General features: G+C 37.1%; 1 protein-coding gene across 2 annotated transcripts in view; it reads left to right on the forward strand.

Annotated features, from left to right (window-relative positions):
* Positions 1 to 25,993, forward strand: part of jagn1a (jagunal homolog 1a) — a 469,310-nt gene that overhangs the window by 435,834 nt on the left and 7,483 nt on the right. Inside the window, exon 1 of one of the 2 annotated variants that reach the window (XM_028799933.2) lies at positions 18,990 to 19,106. The exons of the other annotated variant lie outside the window; for it this stretch is intronic. Coding sequence (XP_028655766.1) covers positions 19,051 to 19,106 — 56 coding nt within the window. The 5' untranslated portion in view covers positions 18,990 to 19,050. Of the gene's footprint in view, positions 1 to 18,989; positions 19,107 to 25,993 lie in introns of those variants that run through there. 2 annotated transcript variants of the gene reach the window in all.

The raw sequence follows: 25,993 nt of genomic DNA on the forward strand, positions 1-25,993 counted from the left end.
TGAATTGGGAACATTTGGGGTAGACCACCCCTCCAAAAGACTTTCAACTCCAATCTCTGAAAAGGTTCTTCCTGCATCCTGGGGGAGGCTGGGGACATAAGGTTCGAATGGGCCTGGTTCAAAGCCTTCATTGTGGAAGCAGCTGCAAACAGCTGCACTATGAAGGTGCCTCTTGAGGTGGTAAACCAAGGACTCAATGGTGGACACCAGAGATGAGACATGCCATCAGGCTGAAAAAGGAGACCTTCTATGTATGGTTAGCAGGGGAGACTCCTAAATCAGCAGAGAAGTACAGACAGGTCAAAACAGCTGCAGCCTTGGTGGTCAGAGAAGCAAAAAGCTGGGTTTGGGGGTTGTTCAGAGAGACCATGGAAAATAACTATCAATCAGGCTCAAATAGGTTCTGGCAAACCATCAGGTGACTCAGAAAGGGGAGGCAGGGATTCACCCAGGCTGTTCTCAGCAACGATGGAGAAGTTCTGACCCAGAATGAGGATATTGTCTGGCAGTAGAAGGAACACTTTGAGGAACTCCTGAACCCGATAGACACATGGAGGAGGCAGAGCCAGAAGATGATGGGTTATCAATGCCCATTTCACTGAAAGAGGTCAATGAGGCAGTTACTATAAGCTACTCTGCAATGGCAAGGCCACAGGGATGGATGAGATCCACCTAGAAATGCTGAAGGTTCTGGACATTGTTGGAGTGTCATGGCTGACATGCCTCTTCAATGTTGCATGCTCATCGGGAGCTGGGCCTCTCAAGTGGCAGACCGAGGTCCTCTATTTTTAAAAGTGGGGACAGGACGGTGTGCTCCAACTATCAGGGGATCACACTTCTCAGTGTCCCTGGGAAAGCTTATGCCAGTGTACTAGAAAGGAGGCTCTGTCCAGTCATGGAACCTCAGATCAAGGAGGAGCAAATGGATTCCTTCCAGGGTGTGGAATTGTGGACTAGCTCTTTACCCTCATGAGGATTCTGGAGGGTGCATGGGAGTAGGCCCATTTAGTCTGCTTGAGTTTTGTGGACTTAAAAAAAACATATGACCATGTTCCCTGAAGTATGTTGTTGGGGATGCTGAGAGAGTATGGGGTTCCGGGTCCCTAATAAGGGTTATTTGGTCCCTGCAAAATCTCACTGACAGCTGTGTCCGCATACTCGTAAAAACATCAGCACCACTTCCAGTGGGTGTGGGACTGTGCTTTGTCTTCTATGCTGTTTATGATTTTTATGAATAGGATATCAAGGCGCAGTCGGGAAGGAGAGGGGGTCTAGATTGGTGGATTTAAAATTGCGTCATGATTTTTGCAGCTGTACCAGTAAATGAATGTCAAGTAACATTAATAACCCAATAAACTATACTGGTTGAACAATTTCTGAGAAATAAGTCCTAAAATCTCAAATTGTATATAAAAAAATATTAAATGACTAGCAGACACGTGCCTGGTAGGCTTGTAGACTTGTGTCTCACATGCTAATAATGATAAAATGCATAAAATCATACTTTATAAAGAGTAAAAATAGTTCATCATAGCACCATCATGGTGACGTGATGTATGTTGGTCAGACATGCAAGTGAGAACTGAATTCTACTCTATTCATATAACAATGTAACTACTACTATCCCAATAGTATTTCTATTACTACAAGGGTTGTGATCACTGTGCCCTTCCATCCATTTTCCTTCCTTGTATTGAAGAGGATTGGAATAAATGATGATAATCAATTAATTAAATAAATATCAGCTTTTCTAGTAAAAATGGCAATAAATAAAAATAAATTTTGGTAAGGCTATGACTTTACTTTCTGTTTCGTTCTCCTCAAATAGTGGTTGCCAAGCATTAGGTTTATATCTAAATAACTGTATAAATGTATAAAACAATAAGTTTCACAACTTCACCTTGTACTATATTTTTTCTAGGGTACACATTTTCTTTCACCAAATATCAGTACTTTTTTTCCACTACATGGCATGAGGATTGTGAATGGAAAAGAACGTATTCCTACTTAGCCATTGTTATGACAGTGAAATGTAGGTAGAAGGCAAACTTGTGACTGTTGTTCAGGTTTATCTTTACAGAGCTGCCTTACTCTTGAAATCTGAGTTCTTTCACATATTGCTGTGTGGATTTTAAGTATGTCGTTCAGGGCAGGTGGGCACTCAATCCACAGTTGAATTTACATGTAAGTGTAAGAAGATTTCTTTCCTGTAGCTTCACTATTGGTCTATTTAGCCTCTCTGACTCTGAGCCCAGCAAATGTTTTTCTTGATCTGTGCCAAGTGTATAGGGTTTAGAGTTTGAAATTCACAGTGAAAAGGGCATTCCTTTAGTTATGTCTTGATACCCTACCCCAGAGATCTCAAACTCCAGTCCTGGAAGGTCGCAGTGGCTGCAGGTTTTCATTCTAACCCTTTTCTTAATTAGTGACTTGTTTTTGCTGCTAATTAACTTCTTTTGAATTAATTTTTGAGATCCCTGCCCTACCACATGTGTAGCAATTATATTTCTTGTCCGAGTGTCTGGTGGGTAGCTTGCCTTTCTAATAATCTATATGTAATTTGCTGGTCCAACTCATCAAGGTGGTTGCCTTCAACTGGGAACTTAACTTACCAAATACTTGAATGGCCTAAGTGTGAACTTATTCCACACTTATTCAGAGATGTCATTTATGGTCTGATCAGTTGAAACCTGTCTACGTTGGTTGGAGATCAATTGATGATTCGGTGAGTCTTTGCCTTTGGGTTTTGTTTCTGCACAGAAGCTAGCTGTTAGGAGTGTGTCTTCCTTACATGTCTGGCTGACTTCACTAAATGTGCTTTACCTCACCAGTTTCTGCTCAATGTCAATCACCTTGAAGGTCAGCATTTTAGCCTGGAGTGGTGGCTATGGTGTTTGACTGATATATTTGACCGCCCTCAGTGACTACAATGACTTTGCACTCCTTAGCTACACAAGGCCATTCTTGTATTGACATCTGTAGCTTTTCCTCCTCACAAATTAACACTGACATTTAAATGCCAGGATCCTCAATGTTAAATCTGTTTTTAAACATCAAGGTATAACCCATGTAAGCATTTAAGCTTACTACAAAAACTGGCAGCTTATACATGTTGTTTGCAGATGAGCAAGCTAACGTTCTGTTAAATTAATGGTTAACATTCTGTCTAACATTCAGTTATTCTAACTGAATAACCTTCAATTAAACTCCTAAAAAGTGATTTTGTGGGTTTATTTTCTAAGTTGCAAACATCTCTACCTTACCCACCACCATGGCTTACAGATTGAGTATATACAGAAGCCTGCATGATCTTGAGTGAAGTATAGCTTGTCCTCCTCTTATCAAATCTGTTTCACTTAATTTACAAACATTTTAGAAATTACTTAGGAAATTTAGGAATTATTTGAGATAGTGTATTTCATGTCCTGGAGATACAGTCTGCACTCATTTTGCAGAAATGTGTTCTGATGTCTGCTGTCTCTAAGAAACAAGTTTCATTTTAACTATACTTGTGGTGTCATATCTATTTTCCTAGAGGCTGCTTCTGAGTCACAGTCATTTTTGGTAGCCACAGGCTAAAAAAAATTGTGATGTGGTCTTATATTCAAAGGCAGCAATTCTCTTTGGTTAGTGGTTTCATTGGAGGGCTGACTTTTTAATATACTACTTTCTCTCTGGTTTTGTAAAGAAATAATCTATGCTTTGCTTTTTGATTTCTTTGTCGTTCCTAGCTTGATTGCAGTAATTTATGTCACCCATGCTTTTCGTGCTTAGATTATTTCTAATATGTGCATAAATTCTAAATCTATATGCAGCATGATCAAATGTTAGTCAGAGGTAAGAGATTTAGAGCAAATAGTTCTTTTAAGACTGAGTCATTCTCTATTCTAGGATAGTTTTGCTCTTCAAAGTAATGTTATCATAGTTTATTGACAGGGCACCTGGTCATTCAGTGTGTGTGCATGTGTGTGTGTGCATGCAGTAGCTGGGTCTGTATGCATAGCATAATCTCTATTTAATGCTCCACAGAATGGGTCAAAAATGGACCAGATTTTATAGTTCTGGAATCCCATCCATACATGAACAAATTAAGATTGATTCCTTCCTGTGCAAAATCTGGCACATATTCAAGGATTAAATATTTTTTTTAAATTTGCTTATGTTGCATACAGTATCAGACACTTCACAGTATGTTGCCATCTCTCTGACTTGTATGAAATGCACCATAGTCATCATGGCAGAAGCAGATGCTTATTCATGCTTCCTCAAGAACTCTGCAGCTAGCTCACATTTTGGCTTCTGTCGCTCAGGATCCACTGTGAAATCACATTTTTTAGAGGAGTAAATGATCTTACTCTCCCTTCTTAAACCATTTTCATAGTTTTAAGAAACTTTATACCTAATCTCACTCTATCATACGGAGTGTTCTCTATATGTATTGAAGTTGGGCAGCGGAATTGCTGGTTCACTTTTAAAATCAAGACTTTACTCAATGGTTATTATTTTGCATTACTTCAATATGCAACCCTTTTTTCTCCTAGATCACTTTAGCTAGCTTTGGTACATTCATCCTCAATGAATGCTAATTTTGCTTTTATCTGAAAGATTTCCCCATAACTGGTTGTTTTCTATTTTAGTTGCATATTTACAGTAATGATAGCTACAAATCTGTCTCACGAGTACGCTAGATAATGACTAGTCCTGTCTCAACCCTCAATGACAACTTTATATTTAAACTGTGGTTCTCTGTTTCTAGTATGCAGCCCATTTTGCCTGTGTTACCTACACCTCTGCTACTACACAAACCTTTAGTTCATTATGGATTTCTGCAGGTTGACTTTCACTGTTGTTTATTGTGACTTCTGTCTGCAGTTTTCTAAGCTTTTCCACATGCACAAATATATGTTTTATTGCCATCACTACTGGGCCTAAAATTTTCTGTTACACAAATTCCATCCTATCTCTTGTTTAAAACATCACTATTTTTATTGATTGTTTTCAAAACTTTTGCGAGACGAGCAGCAAGCAAAATATTGATAAAATTCAATTCCTTGCTTTATTATGTCCTGTACTTGTGTGTTTTAACTTTTACAGTTACCCTGAAAAGTAACTTGCAGTATATCATAAGACACCAAAAGAAGAATATGGGGAAGAGGAGTGGATTGATTGATGTTAATTATGTTTTCATATGCAGTAGATTTTCATTGGTGCTTCATTCTAATGGAATAAAGAAATGGGTGAAGCCACCAACAGCATATTCTATCATTGTTTCTTTTCTCCCAACACCCAAGACTAGCCATGTCACATGTGAAAAGTCTTAAGAACAGGTAATCTTTTCACCTGCTATTGGGCTGTATCTGTGTCTCTATAGTCATAAGACATACTGAAATGACCGGTGGTGATCATCCCACTCAGTGTAACACAGAGAGGCCAATATAAGAGTTACTATATTAAATAGCTCACCCAAGGGAGAAGTGAACATTAGGAAGATCAAAGTAGTAAATAAACATAATTAACAACACCTCCATTCTTTCTGTGCCTACCTATATAGACTGTTGATCAAGGCTTAGTAGGGGTGATGACCAATTTGGTTGACCATTTCTCGACCAAAACAGTCCAAAGACTTCCCTTCCTCACTTTTAACCTTTGAATCTCTCTAAATTTCAATCCTCCTTTTCCATACTCTGGCCTGTTTTCCTTCCTTTGACCGGCATTTAACTCTGTTATTGTTGTATTTAAAGCAGCAGAGACACAAACAAGTTGAGAGATGTTTCAGGCAGGTGTTAGTACTGAGAATCAAGAATACTAGCATGAAAGAGTAAGCTGAGATATTAACTAGAAATCAAATCAAAAAATGCTTTACACTTGAAGAAAAAATCGCTGACTAAGAGTCTTTCTTTTTTATGATTAAAAGTATGTACATAAAGCAAGGCACACTGTCACCTTAAATAGTGACTGTGAAATGACATCACAGTTATCAGCATCATATAATTGGCAACAACAGTACAGTGAAGGCCATGCAACAATACAAAATGAAAATGTGACATATAAAACGCAAGATGACACCATAATGACATCATAATTGAAATTCTATAAAACTAAGTAATCATAAATAAAAGTTATTTTTTAACAATTATACATGTAAAAATGATGCCAAACATTTTTGAGGTTCTTTACATAGCTCCACCTCTCCTCTCTAAGCTCATTGAGCCTGTTGGATTAAGATGTTGTGAAAAGAACTGATCTCAGAGTTGTTATGATCAACTGCTTTAACATTTTTTTGTGAGTTTTCCATGAGTGTTTATTAAAATTCTGCATGTAGAATGGGGTTTTGAAGCCCAAGGAATCTATTTCTTATATTTGTTTTTTTTTCTTCATTTTGTTGTATATTAGCTATCATCATGTTACCTGCTGTTCTCCCACAATGGCATTTTCTTTTCCATATGATGTCACCATTGTTGACAAATTTTTGCTCATGGTTGCTAAGCTGTTATAAAGCAAGGTCAATCAGAAGTGTACAGGTATAAAACCGGAAGTGACCATGTATAAATTATAAAATGTCAGCATTGAACATTTCTGGTTGTCTGAGATTGCAGATGCCATTTAATAGCACTTATCAATTAAGTTTTTTTACTTGTTTTTCTGGTTAATAATTCTCTTTGTGTTGTGACCACCAGGGGGGATAGCAGCACCCCAAACACCCAGACATAATTACACAGTACTGTCCTAGGTTTAAATGTAAGGTGTTTATTCAACACAAAATCTCCACAGGATTTCAATTTTATCCTTTTCAGATTGCACAACAAAGTAATAACTTTCCTAATCCTTCTACATCTCCCACATACTCTCATCCACCTCCTTCTAACTCTGACCACTCACACAGGAAACCTAGCTTCTTTTATGCTGGACTTGGAAGTACTTCTGGTACCACAGCATTGCACACTGGGGAGCAAAAACCTTCAAAGAGGGTATAACAATCCTCTACAGCTTGGCAGTAGCTAAGAACCCTGACAGGATTGTCCCATGGGTCTGCAATTCCCAGCCTGCCCTGCGGGTATCCATATGGGTGTTCCACCAGTGGGATGCTTCCTCTGTGTGTATGGGATGGAGTGGGGGGGGGGGAGGGCATGCCCCTGGAAAGCAAACACCCTCTGTTTTTCTGAGCAGGTAGTTGGGGTGCCAGTCCATCCAGCATGGCACTCACAGTGTGTTTTACTGACTTTGGTTATACGTCATAGTTTATTATTTTTTGGTATTGAATTTGGCCTGCCTTTCTGACTATGCTTCATCTCTTGATCTTTTCATTAAAAAAAAATCTTTCTTTACCTCCAAGTGGCAGAATAAGGGGCAGTTCCTGCCAAGCCCAATCATTATTAATGTCAAAGCAGGCCTGACTTTTACAGCAGGGATATAAGGCTAGACCATCCTCTAGTAGCTGCTAGTGACACAGAAAACATGTGCCTTCAGATAATGTAAGACCACATCTCTAAGAGCCTGACATCTCAAAGGGACAACTGGGTGTCTACTATGCCTGCTTGGGAATATATCAATCCCTCTTATCAACCTAGAGATCTTTTGACCTTCTGCAAGTCTTTTCTATCTTCTCCCTGTGTTTATAAAGAGAATCACGGCATCTCTTGTCCTTTCTGTGCTGTACACTCTCACGGATTATCTAATTCTCTTTATCCTTGTTGCCTTTCTCCCTGTTATGATTTCAAGCCCCAGTACTTAAAAAAAGCTTAAAAACATCAAAGCCTACACTCTCAAAAAGCTGAAGCCCTACAAAAATCACTTAAGAAAGAAGGGAACTGTCAAAACCCCTGGCCTAAACTATGATTATTTTTAAAGTAATGAATAATTTATTTGATTCAATATAGACAACATCATAACAAACAAGAAAATATCATTGCTGATGATTTTATTCACACCAAACGTAGGCTTGGGATTCATAAATTTGAGCAACATGTAAAATGAGCTACCAGAGGGGAAACACATTGGACCATGTCTATTCTAATATAAGGAAAGGCTACAATCCATTTCTCCTCTCACATCTGGAGTGATGTGATCATATATCTGTGGTTCTATCTCCAGCTTATATACAAAAACCTTCCATTTTAACGAGTAAGACTTGGTCTGACGATACATCATTCCAGCTTCAGGACAGTTTCCAAAGAACAAAATAGGACTTATTTGCCAATCATCATATAGAGTAATACACTTCAACTGTACTTTTCTATATCTAGACCTGTTCTGAAAATGCCACCACCAATAAGCACATCCATGTTTTCCCAAACAGGAAATCTTGCATGACAAAGGATTTTCAGATTCGCTTCAAAGTCCTCAAGGCAGTCTTCATGTCTGGTGACAGTTATATAGCACTGCCAGACATAACCTAAAGAAAGCTATCAAACAAGCTAAAATGGCATACAAGCAGAGAATTGAGTATCGCCTCTTTAACAGAGTCCCACATCAAGTAACACATTATCAACTTTAAAGGCAACACCAAACCATCCATGAGCAGCAGTGTCTGACAGAGGAGGGCAACTGCTTCTTTGTCTGTTTTTAAAAATGACGAACAGAGACTAAAGTAATATCCACAACAGCCATCACCAACCATGTACTCAGTGTGCAAGCATAGGATGTATGGCAAATGTTCAGAAGAGTAAATGAGAGGAAGGCTGTTGGCCCTGTTGGAATACCTATATGGGTGCTCAAGGACTATATCTACCAGCCTGCAGAGTCTTTGCCAACCTTTTCAACCTCCCTGTTCCAGTCCATTGTCTCCCCATGACTAAAGATAGCTACAATCATCCCAGTACCAAAGTCATTAGCCGCATATAATTACAGACTAGTAGCACTCCTTCCCATCATTATGAAGTGCTTTGAAAGACTGTTTCTAAGAAACAACCCCCACCCCACCCCCCAAAAAAATCCTGGACTAATACCAATACACTTAGAGAGCAAACAGATCCACAAAGGATGCCATTATCAATGCCCTCTACATTGTTCTGACCCATCTTAAGCAGAAGGGGACATATGTAAGTGTACTCTTTATTGATTACATCTCTACATTTAATACATTTATCCCTGGCAAGGACCACCAAATTGCTAGACCTGGGTCTCAGCCAGTCATTATGCATGTGGATCAAAGACTTTCTGTAGTTACACTAGATTTGGCCCCAACCTCTCCTCCAGCTGATGCTCAGCACTTGTGTACTGAGTAGCTCTTCTATGCCTTGTACACATACTGTAGGATTGCAAACCTGCATATGCCACAAACGCCCACCAGTAATAACTTTGCATATGAAACGACAGTGGTGAGCGCATCTCATATAGACATGAGATAGCCCACAAACTGGCAGTATGGTGTTTTCTGTAAAAATCATATTACTTAATACTAAGAAAACAAAAGAACTCAATTTCAGGAGACACTGTGACAACTTATCTCCTTTTAAAAGCAATGGAGATGACATAAAGAGGGAAACTACATCATTGAGGACCTTACATGTGTAACAGGTGGAACCTAATTGTTAATTATTCACACCTGATTTTAATTAAACAAATAGTATAGGACCAGCACGCAGACAGAGAGAGTTTGTTGCCTGGTCATTGGTTTGTTGGCTGTTGCTTATTGCTGCTGTTATTGTTTTACTGTTTGCTGTTAAGACTGTGCTATTTTTTTATTTCTGTCAGGGATGTTTATATGTTAACTTTGAACCTAATGTAAGATTGTACCTGAGGGAGGAATTGATTGTTTGATTTATTTTATTTTTCACATATGTGTATTCTTGATTATTTTTGTTATCAATGGTATATAGTATTTTTTTCTACTATACTGTATGTTTTGTTTGCCGTGGGTTTTTTTTTGTTTTCACATTGTTGTTTGTTATAAGATTCCCCACACCAATTGTTATTATCATTATAACCGGCTGTAATAAATAATAATATTTTATTTTTTGGTGTTCCTTTTGTTCTTTCATTCATGTTTGGGGCAGATTGTTTAGTTAATTTAGCCCCCACTTGGTCACCTATGGTCAATAAACACAACTGCTAAGGTCAAAAGGCATAGCAGTGGCTTTATTTTTAAAGGCACTTAAAAAATTCAATCTGTCCCCCAGGTTTTTTTGTCCTTTTACCACTGATCAACAAAGACCATTCTGACATACTGCATCAACAGGTAGTAAATGAAATATACAGCTGCAGACAAAGAAACTCCTTAGAGAGTGGCAAAATCTGCACAGACAATAGTTGGACACCATTTGCCCTCACTTCAAGACATATTTAGATCATGAAGCCTTTGCAAAGCCGGCAGCATTTTGAAAGACAGTAGTCAAGTTTGCTATCATCTTTTTACCCTGCTACCTTCTGGGAGATGCTACAGGTTCATAAAAACCCTATATAAAAATATATAAAATCCTAAGCCCAAAAGTGCAACGATTTTATGTGACATTTTTATGTCACATTTTTTGTCACACTTTAAATTGGGCTTATGTTAAAACCTACATATATATGTTTGGTATCATTCTTTTCAGAATTTATCGAACTTTAATGTGATGTTGTTAGATTTTCAGATTCATATTCTGTTTTTAAATTATAAACTAAAAAATATCAAGAACTTACGTCCTGTGAGACGTGACTTTGTGCCAAAGGATTTAACCACATCCTGTACCGGAAATAAAAGACAAAGAGTAGGACAGCTGCTGTACAAGCTTTTAAATGTTCGAAGCGCCGTGCAAGATACATATCACGTGGCATGGCAGCAGCAGCAAGCCAGCAGCTGATCGAGCAAAAAACTGTATTTGTTTCCCATTGAATCACCGTTTAAGAGGGGGTTTTGGAGGAAAGACAGTGTAAGACAAAATTGCAAAGAAGGAACAAGCAAGGATGTGGGGGAAAAGTACAAATAAAAAAAAAAGAAAAAAAACATAACAAAGCAACAATACAACCTTGTCAGCCCCTAGTTCTTAATGGGGTCCAGTGCACAAACTGTACCTTGAGAATAAGTGATTGCTATCAAACTATATGCCAAGGAGGACACTTTTCAAAAATAGTGTTTTAGTATTTAGTATTTATTATTGTTCCTCATGTTAACCCTTCCTTATGTTCATTAGTTTATAGTGTTTTAGTAACTAAACTAATGAACATAAGGAAGGGTTAACATGAGGAATAATAATGTTTCAAATAAACAACAGAAGCCCATATCCTGGCTACCCCATTACATATCTAAATATCAGTATTCTATCTGGTGTAATATCATATGTATATTCTCATGTAAAAGTAACACAGAAACAGCTCTATTCCTCAGCTTCCATATCTTTTTTTTCTCCCTCCATTTGAACTCCCTCTTTTGTGTCCACCAGCTCTGTGACTGGAAGAACGTTTTGAACCACAGTCATGAACTTCTTCAGGATGTTCTCAAGAAAATATTTCTGGGATCCTGAAGCACATGGAAAAGATTTCAGAACATATGGCTGGAGCTCCCTCTGGTGGCCCCATGTGCCCCTGCATCCCGAACTTCAACCATTATTAAATGGCCCAGCAACACCCTACATGATACTGAACATAACGTGACACTCCCCCACAACACACACAAATATCCTCCCCGTAAACCTTCCTGAGCCCAGCCTGGCCACGTGCCTTCATCTTCTGCCAAGAGTCAGTACTGCTTTATACCAATGAATGATGAACACAAGTCTTAGAGATTAAGTCAAACTCATTCCCAATGCTTGTGGGACTCTGCTAGGGCCACCCTATGTCATAATTTTTATAAACAGACTTTCTTGGCACAATCAAGGAGTAGATTGGCTCCAGGTCAGTTGCTTCAGGATTGCCTCTCAGCTTTTTGCGGATGATGTTGGTCCTGTTGGCTTCATCAAACTGTGAACATGCACTTGGGAGGTTTGCAGCTGACTGTGAAGCGGCCTGGATGAGGATCAGCACTTCCAACTCTGAGGTCATGGTTCTCAGCCGGAAAAGGGTTGAATGCCCGCTCCTGGGCGGAGATGGGGTGTTACCTCAAGCGAAAGAGTTTAAGTATCTTGGGATCTTGTTCGCAAGTGAAGGACGAAGCGAGCGAGAGATAGAAGACCTAAGCAGCATGTGCAGTTATATAGACTTTGTAAATTACGTCAAGTTAGGTTGACATTCGACATTAGTTTGACATTCGGATTTTAAGGCTTCAAATCTCTGAAACGAAAATAGCAATGCCATTGAAACTAACCATGCAAAAATTAATGTAGTACTGGTCAGACGAGATGAAGTTTCAACTCTGCTCTCAATATACTAGTTGATCTACATTCCTGGCCTCACCTATGGCCAAAAGCTTTGGGTAGAGACTGAAAGAACTAGAATGATGGATACAGGTGGCAGAAATGAGTTTCCTTCATAGGGTGTCTATCCTCAACCTTAGAGAATGGCTAATAATGCAGACATTTGGGAGGAATTAATAATAATAATAATTCTCTGCATTTACTGTATATAGCGCTTTCTCACTATTCAAAGTGCTCAGCAATTGCAGGTTAAGGGCCTTGATCAAGGGCCCAACAGAGCAGAGTCCCTATTGGCATTTACAGGATTCAAACCGGCAACCTTCTGACTGCCAGTGCAGATAACTAGCCTCAGAGCCACCACAGTTCCAAGTAGTTTCAAGTACTTCCAAGTAGAGCCACTGTTTCTCCGCATTGAAAGGAGCCAGTTTAGGCAGTTTGGTCAGTTTCAACTGGGAGGAGACAGGGCAGACTAAGGACACACTGGAGAGATTATATCTGTTGACTGGCTTGAGAATGCCTTGGTATGAGGAGTAGTTGGAAGAGGTGGCAGGAAACGGGATATCTGAGCATCATTGCTTAGACTTCTGCCCCCATGATAAGTGGCTGAAAACAGATGGATGGAGATTTTAGATTATATCAAAATTTGATTAAAGGTTAAATCAGCATCATATATAACACTTAAAATTCTTCTGCATTCTGCAAAATTATACTTCAAGTGCTTGAAATCATGACTTGACTGTATTGGATTATTAATTACAGAAGCCCTACCTTGTAAATTACTTTTTTCGGGACTATTAATTATTAGTCACTCCGTTCGTGTTTTTTCCAAAGATAAAGCAGAGAGAGTGTCTGAATACCTTGCATTGGATGGTTTGACTTTTCTACTCATTGTAAGGCTGGAATGATTGCAATAGTTGAATGTATCATTAAATAATAACAAAATCTTTTATTCTTTTTAACCCCAGAATCTGAAATATTTAATCTCTTTTGTTCTTTTCTGATTACTGATCTTTAGAACTATCAATAAATTTAAGGAACATAGTCTCCCTATTTGCTTTACAGTCTTCCGCTGGATAAGTTAGTCACATAATTCCTTGAGCTAACATTAATAAACTACAGCCTGCCTTATTAGCAACTTTGAATCATTGGAGGAAGAAATTTGTAACTCTCATTATTTTGTTTTGTTTTAGGTTTTAATTTTTTCCATAATCCTTTCAGCATACAATTAGATAATTAAATTTCTTCTCCTAATAATTGTGACTAAATTGTTAAACCTAGTTTAATTTTTATAACATCCAGTGAGGTTTCCTTTGATTCAAGTGGCCACCTGAGAAAGAGTTTGGCTCTTTGTATAGGAAGCACAAATTGGTGATTCTTTCTACTTTGTTTCTTCCTATTTATACAGACCAACTAACCAACATCACCACCACCATCTCGGTGTTTGTAAATTATACTTACCAAACTTATTTTTGGACTCCCTGGTATTTTTCTGGATGTAGAGAGATGCCTAGGAGAAGTTCATTTCTCAATGTTAGTATTGTAGCATCCAGTTTGGGGTGTTGGTGTCGGGGGTGAAGCCTGGTGGCTGAAGGACTGTTGTGAGTGACAGGGAATGCAGAGGGCAGAGAGTGCTGCCGAGGACTGCCATTCAGGGAAATGATTGACGTTGGAAGGAAGAAAAGGGGTGGTATCCTGAATTAAGGGGCTGGAAATGGACGTGGAGATTTCTGGATGGTTTGGTGGAAAATGAGAAGGTGTGGCAGATATAAGAATGAAGGACGAGTACAGAGTAGTGGTTGATTCTGTGTAGGGAATTAGAGTTGTCTTTTATGGTGTCTCTCATGGCTATAACAATGAGAGATTTATAGATCATTGTAAATAATTCTAGTTCAATATCATTCTTTTTTGGTTTACATTCATGTATTCTTCTTAGATTAGACAGCTCGGAGTAAAATGTTTTGCAATCACTTCTTTGTCCCGCTGTGTCTTCCTTTATGAACCTGTTAGGCTGAGGTTGCAACAGTATTAAGCCAAGAAGGACTGATTTCTTCCATCACATTTTTATTATTCTTAATAATAATAAAAATAATAATATATAACAATAATAATAATAATAATTCTATATATTTACAACCAACATTTATATAGTGTTTTTTCTCACTACTCAAAGCACTTCAGTGAGTGGGGAGCCACTTCAACCACCACTAATGTGTAACATCCCCTGGGATGATGCGACGGCAACCATTTTTGCTCCAGTACACTCACCACACATTAGCTATTAGGTGGTGAAGTGGTGAGAGAAATAGCCATTTAGAGACTGGGGATCATTATGTTGAAGGCTATTTGATAATTTTGTTCTTTCCTTAACTATTTTCTGTAAGTTTACACATATTAGAAGGTTATCTATTTTTTCATAAGGCAACTATTTAACTGATTTTCCATTTGATGATGGATGGATGGACTTCCATTTAGATGAATATTTTTGCTTTTCAATTTAATCAGCCTGTCCATCATGCAAAGGCCTAACCTGTTTCTTTAGAAGCAGTATTTTTATTGACTTTGGCAGCTATTATAATTTCAAATATAATAATAATAATAATAATAATAATAATAATAATAATAATAATAATAATAGTACTTTAAATTTGTATAGCACTTTTCTCACTATTCAAAGCTCTTTGCATACATAACAAGAAAATGAAAATAAAGCTATAATTGTTTTATGTATTACCTCTTCAGACATTTTCTTTAAGTACTGTATTTCCCAACCAACTTCTATACACCATCTAAATTATCATAACAAAGAAGTTATTTGAAAGACAACATTACCCATTTTTCTCATTTTAAATACAACATTTATCAGTCATGTTTTTAATTACTAATGACAGTGTGCGTTCTTGCCCCACTAAGTCCTTTCAGACTTGCTTTTTATTAACTTGATATCTTTGATAATCTAAACATTATCAATGCTTGTAGCTTTGGTAACAAGATGAAGATTGTAACCAAACTATGACACCCATGTGTAACCCATTTTAAACACACTCCAATTGTTTGATGTTGTAGTAAACACAAAAAATGAGATAAAAAGGATTGGGGTCCAGTTGAGAAAACCCTGTTTAATGGAAGGCATCTGCCTCTTAGCCTGAAAAGTGAGACATGTAGCATGTCTCATAAAGAGTATGAGGCATGTTGTTGTGTTTCTCAGGAGTGCTGCTGGTGGAGTGATGCTGACTTCCTGTTCTAGGCTCCTTTTCTATTACTGTATCTTTTCCAGCAGTGGAAGTGTAATATGAGACCGAACATGACATGAATCTTTGCCCTGGGAACAGGAACAAAAACTACTGATACAAATGGTGTACGCCATGCCACGTTCCCCCCCCCCCCCCCCCCCCCAGTCCCCTTAGTGCGCCAATAAATCAGTCCCTGCAAGACAGCAAAGTATTTAACTGTAGTAACACATAATGATTAAACTAGAAAGTCATTTAATTTAGTTTCTTAAATTACACAATACTTGTATTGACAATTTCAAGTCTTGAGCATACCAGTTTTTGTGTCATTGCCTATGGTAAATCATCGGGTAAATCATCATAATAATAACAGCAGACTCAAGCAAAGGTTTTCACATACTGTAGAATAAAATGCATTCAATGAGGAAAGAGCGCATCAAGGCCAAAAGACACTGACATTTCAACCACAGCTGTGTAAATCCAGGAGCATGGATGTTAAAAATCATCAGTTGCAATTTCAAATAGCTGATGCTTACTTGAGTGAAGTTTAGAAAGATAGGAGAATATAAAAAAAGGTTGTTGCCTTAACAGTATACTGCATAGCAAGTTCTGTGCCTCATTACATACTACACTTTACTTACTGAGCCTGCAATTAAAGCAAATAATTATTCTGGATTTAAAACTATACAAGGACTTAGAAAGACTAGTAATTTGAAAGACAATTTTATTTTTATGTGTTTTTTTAAGTTCAGTTTCAACTCCATACTAATTTATGAATGAATAACAACACAAGCACTGACACCAAAAGTGCTACCTTTTTCACTTGTTGTCATTTTCCTGACCATGGCCTTTGTCCTCCTGCCAGTTAAGCATTTCCCCAAACATTTCTCCCAATTACCGATTCAAAGTCCTCTTGGCTATAATGCAGCTTTAAACTCTGTCCCAAGGTCACTTCAAGAGTGAAGGGTGGCCCTATTTTGGTAAATGGGCAACAAGCAAAAATTCCTTCTAGATGGCCCCTGACACTTTAGCTTCCCCCGATCACTCCATGCTATAAGCCCTTAGGAGGCAAATGGAGCATAATGTTCTAGTTTGGGAATTGTGTGCAAACATCCATCCAGGTAGACATTTCTACTCCTCCTGCTTCCAATCTCTGTATTTAAAATGGCAACAATTGTACCATCTCTCCTTTCCTGAGACCATGTAAGATCCCATTTCAGTTAAAAGTGTTCTAACTCTCCCAACCACCATGAAGTTACGTTCTCTCTTACTATCTCCTAACAGAACTTATGTGATCAAGTGTCCTGAGAAAACACAGCACAAATACAGGGCATGCTACCGCCAAGTTGCCCCTGTGTTCCCACACTAGTATTTGCAGAACATCTAATTCCTCCAATGTGATTCTCCCACTACCCTAGACCTCTGGTTTGGGACTTTAGCATGCGGCATGCCAACCCGGTAGTGCTCTTGCACATGGCAGTCTCTTCCCAGTAATGCATTACATCATAAGGACTTATACCACCTTTTTGGTGTCTTGCCATTGTTGGTAAGTACTGTTCAGTTATTAATACACCTAATAATATAGTTTGTGTTATTCGTACAGATAGAGACCTGCATGAACATGGAGAACAGTATGTTAAGAAAGTACATTTCAGAGTGAGTGTGTGTGAGATGTGTTCTTCAAGCCTCACAGTCAGATTTCTAACAGTCAGCAAATTCTACATCTAGAAGTCTATATTCCAAAGGTCCTGAGACTTCATGATCAGCTTCAGGGAGATGATGGTGTGGAATACTGAATGGAAGAGACATGCAGTATCTATGCACTGCTATTAGATTATAAATAATACATTGAAAAGTAAAAAATCTGAAGTATGTTTTTTATATCTCATTCTGAAATTGTGCAAGTTAAAGTTTTACAGGCCTCATGATCCCACAGAAAGTTGCTGGAAATGTTATTGTTACCATATCATTTTTTTTTCTAGGTGGAACGGTGATTAGTGATGCTGTCACACAACTTCAGGGACAGAGTTTGTATCTTGGCCTGGTCACTGCCTTTGTAGACTCGGAACATTCTTTCCATATATGATTGACACTTACTGTAAATTGTTGCAATGTGAGTGAATGTGGATGCATGCATGTGTGTACCCTTCAACGAATTGGTGCCCACTCCAGGGTTGGTTTCTGCCTCAAGAAGACATCGTAATTGGATTATACTAGGGACAGTCAAATGTTTTTGTTTTAGTTCCAACATTTATCCCTTTGTTTCCTCAAATCTGTAATCCATTTAATTTCAGTGGGAGTTGGAGTTTGTTCTAGAGGGAATTGCAAGGAATAAGCAAGAATTAAATTTAATATCAGTACAATGTAGAATACATGCTGTCATATACACCACTAAGATTTACAAATGCTAGGTGATGTGACAAAATGGCTGTGGTCTGTAGTGGGATACCCACAGTGGCAAGGTAAAGAGCCACAACATCTCTGAAGGTGACCAAAATGCCAGGATGACACTATACTCTTTATCAGTATGTCCAGAGGTAGCCCTAGAACATCCATGGATTAAGATCACCTGCCCAATATGTTACCATTTGAAACCTGATTTAAAAAATACTTTTAAGAGGTGGTTATGACTGGAAGGGTTCGGGAGTACCACTGTGCCTCTTGGTATTGATGCCAGCAATTTTATTAATTATGCAGATAAAACTCTAAGCAGACTTAGGGATAATATGCAAACTCCATACAGATTGTAACAAACTAGGATTTGAAGCAAGGACTCCTAAGTGTTGGAGCTGCAGTTGGGATACAACAGCTACAATATACTCAACACACAATTCTGTCCTGTCTCTGATGTTGTGGAGTTTGAACTTTTAACATAATCAGTTGCAAATTATTTGGGTAAAAATGAGCAGAACTGCTTACATTGGTCCAAACTTACCAGCGACACCAGTGTGTATATACTGCTTTAATCTCTGCTTGAGAAACGAGTATAGTTTTCAAGGGGCTTGTTGGTTTACAATGCTCACTCCAATGTAGTGGGTTCAAATCCTGCACCCACTTGCTATCTACATTCACATAACATATTTTCTTCAGGGTTCCTCCAAAAGACCGGCATCTTGACTTATCTGTTATTTCTAAATTGAACCTGTGTGTGTGTGTGAATGTGCGTACTTTGGTTCCTGGTTTGTGCCTGAAATTGTCAGAATAGGCTCCAGCGATCCTTGACTCGTGTTGAATTGTGCAGATTTGAGAATGTTATATTATAGTTGGTATTGGAAGTAAGAGCTGGAAAAGCTCCTCCAGCAAGGATGTGATGCCTGAGAAACATCTCACGCCACATCAAAATTTAGAAAAGAATTCACGTAATATTCAAAATCCGCAAAGAAAGTTCACAGTGAAAAATTCTTTGAACACCTTAACTTACAGAGCTTTACCCGATAAACTGGAAAATACACCACTCTCCCTAAGAACTTACAGGCTTCGTAATTTATTGGTGTGCCCTAACAGTTGACCCGGATGTTAAGTCCTAAGACAGTTGTCCAATCAGCATACACTTAATGTACAGAGTGAAGTACGCCTGCGCAAAAGAGAACGGGACCAGAAAAAACGTATTGTATGTAATATATTAATTTATAAGTGTAATGTTTCTTGTTTTAAAATGGCAATTTTACATTTGTTGCGTGGTGCATGCGTCAATGAAAGGAGAGGGTTAATTTGTTTTAGAGCAGGAAACGGTAGACATTAAGTTTTGACTGAAATGGAGGGTTGCAATAAATGCTCAAGCACAAAAAGGAAAATGTTTGAGATACAGTGTGCATGCGGTTAAAATGCCATTTTGCAACATGCAAATTTAAATTTTTTATCACCTAGCAAGGGGCGTCAATAATTATAATGCAGAAAGGAGGCATATAAGTGTTGCAGCCCGCTGTAACCCAACCCAAGAGAATTTCTCTTAGAGAAAGTCGAAGGTGGTCTTTGTAGGACAGCGCAGACGTAGAACTGTCTCTCTTTTTTCTTTAGAAACCACAGCGCTTGAATGTTAAATACATATTTTTACTCGGAATGTAGTCTTTTGTTACATGTTTCCAATATTCGGTATATTAAATATGGTATTATTAGTTGTTTTGATGACTTCTTGCACATTATAACTGTCGTGGATACATTAACTACTAGTTATTATTTTACAAAGCAATTAAATCGTTATCTGTAATCAGTGTTTCAATCATCGCTAACAAGTTTACGTTAAGAAAACTAAGTAATTCTGGCCTGTGATTTTTTTACTTAAGCAGTATCATTTTTGGTATTCTTCGTTTAACCAACTTCGGGTGATGCGATTTTCTTGCGCACTGATAGTAAAAGTAAATATTAAGCTTTTTATTGTAGTTGTATTCTTGATTTACAAGGGCACCACAAATGAAAGGGTGAAAATAAGAAGTCGTTTAAACCCGATAGTGAAAAAGGCTGCACTGGGAAAAGAAAATGTATACCATTTCTAAAAAGTGTCATCGCGTAATTCTCTTTCTCAAATTGAATTTCTTAATATTTAGATTTTTTTGTTTGTTTTATTACTACTACTGTCCGGGGAGGTATTGCACTGTTCAGGGCTGCTCCCCCTGAATATACAGTGAAGGGGTGTCCCGGCCGGGTCTGCCACACACCATTTATCATAAGGTAACATGCAACAGTCTAACATTATGTTAAACCAGTCTGAATGCTGCTGAGGTTTTTTTCTTATGAAAGTTACTTCTAGTGTTAAAAATGACAAAAAGATACCATTTAGGCAAATCAAATTAATTTACAGATTTTGCCTTTTCTTTTTCTAAACATGCTGTCCATTGCAATGTAGCATTTACAATCTGAAAAACAGCAGTTTTTATTAATACAAAATTAGGTGCATCTACACCTAATGAAAAACATATTAAAGGATCGTCTCCTTTAACAAAATAGTGTATTTGTCCATCACCACTAACATGGGAACAATGAATCCTTCAGGAATTTTAAAAATATGGGAAAATAGCGCTAGTTGATTCTTTATTTTTGTGTGGAAATTTATTTTAAATTAAAAATTTATTTTAAATTCTTGATTATCCTGTAGGTCGGTGTCTGTTATTGTTAATTAGGTACCAAATTAGTATGGGATCTTGGGGTGTATCTTTCTGTTTACTTGTATTTGTGCACTGAAAGTTATATTTGCATACCCGGCATTATGTTGATTCTTTACAATCATTTTTCTCACACACACGGTTGAGATGCAAGCCTACATGTGTTACTTGAGATGAGGTGACTCACTGCTATAAATTTTTTCAGAACTACACACCTAAAGTAACGTTTATTTTAATTTTTGTAGTTTTAGCATTTATTTTGCATTCTTTTACTACCAAAACTTTATAGAAGTAAATAGTAATGACAAAGTAGACTGAGTGACAACTTTACAAAATGTACCTACCTAGTAATAAGCTGGTTTTCAGTTATCTCTCTCAATTGTCTGAACTATCTTGAAATGCTGCCTGTTGTCTAATCCAGTGTTTTCAAAAGTTATTTTGTATTAGCTAATGGTGTATATCTACCTGGAATAGCTTGTTCCTGTTTGATTGACATTTGGTGACTGAGGAGGCCATCGCATTAACTTGATTTCCATTGAAAGATGTATCCTATCCTTGTGACATAGTATTATCCAGCACATTTACAAAAGAACTCAAGTGCATCATAAAATTTAAACAGAATCTCAATGGATGTTCAGGTGCAAGGCATTCAGACCTTTTCAGTCACATTTTAGAAATTTTGTTTGCATGTTTGACAGGATCTGGATCAAGCTCTAAATGGGTTTCTTAGATGATTCAAATTAAATTTAAATACATTTTGTAAATATCTTGCAAAGCAGTTAACTTTAAAATAAAATGTGCAGCAGACATGTAAATAAAATGCTATAGTTCATGTTACTGTAGAAATATGAGAAACACTATAAAATTTTTAATGCACCAAAGACATAATTTTAGAATTAAGAAATACAAGGTCCTTTTGTTGAAGAGAAATGACTTGTTGTATCAAACCTGTCAATGCTATCTTTTTCAAGCAAACAATGCTTTGGAAGATTCAAACCAGATCACTGAAATTACCCTTAATTTAATTAATTCACTTATTTTAAAATGTTAAGCAGCAATTAAACAATGCTAGTAAAAAAAGTAAGTGCAGCATTGTGCTTGCTGAAACCCCTCATCTACCTCAATATGGTAGATTGTAAAGCCATTAAAATGGGATGAAATCACTCATGAAATGTCAGATGATCTAACTGAGATTTCCTGTTCAAATATAGTAATGTGGTCTTTTGCACCAGTCACGTTTGGGGAATCTTGTCTTCTTGTAAAATGCCCTCTAAAATTGACCTTGTGCTTTTTTGTCATAGAGGAAACTAATGAATTGCGAAGACATGTCCAAGATAGCCTTCATGGCATTAGTCAAGTTTTGACACAGAGTAGGTAGAGGTACTCCTTATCTGCAATGTCGGCCTGCAAGGAATTCCTGCACAGAGAGAACTTTAATTTCATCAGATTAGAGCTGTCAGAGGTCTGCTGGCAGATGCTCCAGCTATTGCTCCTTACTCTTCAAGGATTTCTGTCTATATACTCTTTAGTGAACGAAATGACCTAATTAGGTATTAACAATTTTAGACTGTTGAGCTGAATGTCATTAAATATTTAAAGTTATATTTGAAGTAATGAAAATCAAGCAGTGGATGTTTGATTAAAGTCTAGAACAAAATTAACAACACATTTTATTTTTGCATATAGTTTGAACACATGCCATTTAATTTGTGTACATATGAACATTTTCCACATCAATTTTAGGTAGTATAAATCTCAATTTGTATAAGTCCTTCTCCTTATACTAGACATTATGGATTTTTGTTTTTATGAAGGTAGAGTTACCACCTGTTAAGTTCAATACATTTTTTGCACCGCCTTCTCCAGATGCTTGTCTCATCTTTGGGTGTTCTAAAAACTATATGCTGCTTCTGTGTGGTAAAAGAGAGCAGTGCATCTCTTTTGCTGAAATTGTGTAGAAGGTTATGCTGCTTAGTTGTCGTTTCACTTTCATAATATTTATCAGCATAAATTATTTGTGTAGATATAAATACATTGTGGTATACTGAGTATAAACTTGTAGTGGTAATGTAACCTTTGAGAAAAAGGAATGAATATCTGTGCTTGAGATCAAATTGGATAGATTAACATCAACATGTCAACTTTACATGTGTTTTTTAATTCACTCTGTAACTATTTTTTAATATTATACCAGTTAAATTTGCCTGATTATGTGTTAGTTTTCAGTCTAGGACCCTATGGCCTAGCCTTTTTACAGGGTACAAATGATCATTTGTTTGTTTGTTTTTCCTCAAAGATTTCTTTTTACAGTTTCAGCTTTTTATGCTTACAATCCATCTTTCTTGACATACTGTATGTAGGTCAAAATGAATTCCAAAGTTACATTATGAATATTGAAAAAGCTTTTAGTCAAAGTATTCCAAGTATACCACCTCTTTCCCTTTTTCCAGTTGTTGTGACAGGCTTTAACTGAACAAGTAATGCTGGACTTCAGATGATTCATCACTTGCTTCAAATCTTGGATGTGTTTGACAGATACAGAAATGCAAATGCAATTTATAACACAAGACCCTGCTTTTTATGCAGATGAAAATATCATGCATATGGAAGTGCATGTCAACATGTACCTTAAAGAAACGAAGCACACACACACACATTAAATTGTGGAAACTGGATGACTTTATTACCTCGAGGGAGAGAAAGATGTGACTGAGTAAATGAGGGAAAGCAAGGTAAGGAGGAGACAGTTTAAATGAGTGCAAATAACAGTAGGAAAGAGAAGCACATGTCAAGATTAGAGCAGACTGGGAACTAATCTAATATTTAGCAGGTGGAAGACCTCAAATACCAAGGTTGACACAGAAATCTCCATGTATTATGGGCAGGGGTGTGGAAATCCTATTTTTTCTACTTGTCCACGGACAAGTAAACTTAGAAAATCCACTTGTCCGCCAGTTAAATGCACTTGCCCATAAACAAATAACAAAAGTGAAAAATAGTTTATTTTTTCTGATCTCTTTTATTGAGTCCAAAACTGCCTTCCATTTTAAAACTGAAAAAAGTTCTTTCAGGGAGTAGTATTTTGCCACCTTGCTCTAGAACATTATATAAAAGATTCCCTTATCATTTTAACTCACTAATAAACAATGCCTTCATTATAGCTACACTAGTTCTGTTTCACATATTACAGTTACATAACAGAACACTGTCCTGATTCATTTTCTGCCATGTTCTTCAGCTTTTGTCTTGCAACATCTTCTCCCCCAAGAATCTTTACCATCTCAGACAGCATAGGCTGAATGCTGTTCATTTCTGCTTGAACTGAACTGAACTGAATGGTTCCTGGACTGATGGTCCTGCAGAAGTGGATTGCTGATGACTTTTCAGGTTTTTATGAGTGATGTGCCTGTTGCCAGATGACAGCCAGAATTCCACAGCTGGTAGTGGGTCATACTCTTCTAAAGGTTTGCCATCAACAACTATGCGCATCTGGTTTTGAAGGTTTTCCTGAGTCAGGCGGGTTCTTAGAGAACTCTTTACTGAATTCATATCGGAGAATACTGTAATCTCTCACAAGAAGAAAAAATAATCGCGTCTAAGTGAAGATTTTTATAGATATTTCATAACATTTGGAAACCGTTAGAATGTTTTCTTCTTTATTTTTAATAAACTGACAGCGCGAAACCAACTTGTTTTATATGAAAAATTCTCTAATCAAAAGTGATGTATAGACAGTTTATCAAAATTGATGTTGTCATGCAATAAATTTCTTAACTCCTCAATATATCACAACCTGCTCGAAAAAATTTCAGGAAAGATGAACTGTCTAACAAGCTTTGTTATGTGGTGAAAACATTTGCACTGTAAGTAAAATGACCGCATTTTTATGTAGAAACAATGAATTTTATTAAGCGTCTTCTATAATACGCTACTGTGGCTGCTCGTTTGTCTGTCCAGGATTTTAAATCACCTGTAGCTCGCAAACTGTTTCACCTATTGACTTGAAATTTGGTACACACATACTACGTGACGTCTACTATCCGCTTTCGGGGTGATGATTTGTATTACTCTTTTCATTTTTATTTTATTTTATTGTTGAATCAACTCTAGGCACCGCGCAGCAGGGCGGCCGTGCAGCGCATGAGTATATGCGCCGTTCTCATTCCTACCACCTTCGCTAATCATTCTTGTGGCAGATTGAAGACTTAAGTGCCAGCTTAAGTGAAAAATTAAAGAAAACGTACTAAGTAATTGCAACACAAAAACTAACAATCAGTTTTAAGGCGAAAAGATGCCAACGAAAGAAGAGAAGCAGTGGGTCGCTAGGGTGGAGAAAAGAAGAGCTGCTCAGGAAGCAGCAAGCACATTAACCTCTGAGCAAACGAATGCTAAACAGAGACGGAGAAAGAGGATGAAAACTAGGAATGCTCAAGTCAAGTGTATTCACTGCACGTGCAGTACGCCGTTACTGGTAATATATAAAAGTTATCGATTATAATGAAAAATCATCAGATTACATCGTAATGTCAGCATGAAAAAAATGACCGCATCTCCAAGCGTGTAAATAGTAGGGTAAAATACTTATGTAAGACTGTAAGAGTGCTTCCCCTTTGAAAAATCAGCCGTCATTTTGTAAACAATATTGAAGACCAATTTGAGACATGAAAAACATGCTTAAGTAGACTGTATCCGCACGAAGTACGTACCCAAATGTTTAAAATTTGAAAGTAGTGGTAAAGATGTGCCCTGCACAGCACATATAATTCTTTTTTCTCTTGTCTCTTGCACTTGTCCGCGGACAGCTGAAACCAGAAAAACACGCTTGTCCGACGGTCAATTTACCCGTGTTGGATGAGTCGGGCGTTGGATTTCTGCACCCCTGATGGGAGAGTATTATGCTTAGTAAACTGTATAATTACTGTTGCAATTTTATATATAACTAGCAAAATACCCGCGCTTTGCAGCGGAGAAGTAGTGTGTTAAAGAGGTTATGAAAAAAAAAAAAGGAAACATTTTAAAAATAATTTCATGATTGTCAATGTAATTGTGTTGTCATTGTTATGAGTGTTGCTGTCTTTTATATATATAATATACACACACAGACACACATAAACATATATATACATATACATATATATATACATATCTACATATACACATATCTACATATACATACGTATATACACATATACACATCCACATAAACATATATATATACATATACAAAAATATATATATATATACTGTATATATATATATATATATATATATATATATATATATATATATATATATATATATATATATATACTGTATATATAATGTGTATATATATATACTGTATATATATATATATATATATATATATATATATATATATATATACTGTATATAAACA

Source organism: Erpetoichthys calabaricus, chromosome 4 (genome assembly GCF_900747795.2).
Source record: "Erpetoichthys calabaricus chromosome 4, fErpCal1.3, whole genome shotgun sequence".
NCBI classification, from domain to species: Eukaryota; Metazoa; Chordata; class Cladistia; order Polypteriformes; family Polypteridae; genus Erpetoichthys; species Erpetoichthys calabaricus.